At 66.6% G+C, this 928-nt stretch overlaps 1 protein-coding gene across 1 annotated transcript in view; it reads right to left on the reverse strand.

The window, feature by feature from the left end:
* Window positions 1-391: 391 nt before the first annotated feature.
* The window catches only part of MNEG_13610 (hypothetical protein), a gene marked incomplete at both ends in the record, with an annotated part of 2,453 nt that continues 1,916 nt past the window's right edge, over window positions 392-928 (reverse strand). Inside the window, one exon of the mRNA XM_014037918.1 lies at window positions 392-657. Coding sequence (XP_013893372.1) covers window positions 392-657 — 266 coding nt within the window. The remainder of the gene's footprint in view (window positions 658-928) is intronic.

Below are 928 nucleotides of genomic sequence, written 5' to 3' on the forward strand. Positions count from 1 at the left end.
TGGCGCTTGAGTCAGCGCGGCAAACCAGGGGGCGAGTGCAGAGGGCTGCTCCCTTTTGCTGGGCTGCTGCGCGTTCATAATCGGCGGCGCCGTCGGGAGGGGTACAGGTACTACCATACGAGCGCCGAGCAACACAGCACATACATAGTCGCAGCACACGCGCAAGAAAGACGTAGCGTCTGGGGCCGAACTGCAATGGAGCTGCGGCGATGCACACACAGAGGCGCAGAAGGCGCCTCGAAAGGCTGCAGCTGCGAGGTCTGGCGAAGCGCCGCATGGGCCGCAGTCATGGCCGGGCTGGTCCCGCGCCGCAGCAGCAGGACAGCCGTCTTGCGCGCAATCAGATCACATGGATGCGGCATCAACATCGACACCAACTAAGATCACCAGATCACGAAAAGAACTGCGCGTCCACCTCATCCAACAGCACCTGCGCCTCCCGCCGCGCCGCCGCGAGGCTGCCCGCCGCGGTGCCCGCGCCCGCCGCCGACGCGGCCGGCACGGTCGCCTCCCGCAGCCGCCGCGCGAGCATGTCGCGGCTCTCCCGCAGGTTGAGGCGCAAGATGCCGGCGCGGGAGGCGTCGGCGTTGGCGCGGAGGGACTCGAGGGACTCTTTGACGCCCGAGACCGCCAGGCGGATCTCAGACATCTCCGCGGCTGTTTGTTTTGAGGGGGGGATAGTGTGTGTTGTGTGTGTGCGTGTGTGTGTGTGTATGTGTGTGTGTGTGCGCGCGCGCACGGGCGCGTATGGATTCAAGCGTGTATGAGCCCGTCGCCTCAGCGCGAGGACCGCACGACCAGAAGTGGACGCACGCGTGTTCACGCTGCCGCGGCCCCCGCCTCCCCCCACAAATGGGCATCTCTGCTTGGTCCCGCGTGCGCGACCACCACCCACCTCGACCACTCAGTCACCACCTGCACACAGACC

This window comes from Monoraphidium neglectum (genome assembly GCF_000611645.1).
Source record: "Monoraphidium neglectum strain SAG 48.87 unplaced genomic scaffold scaffold03934, whole genome shotgun sequence".
NCBI lineage: Eukaryota > Viridiplantae > Chlorophyta > Chlorophyceae > Sphaeropleales > Selenastraceae > Monoraphidium > Monoraphidium neglectum.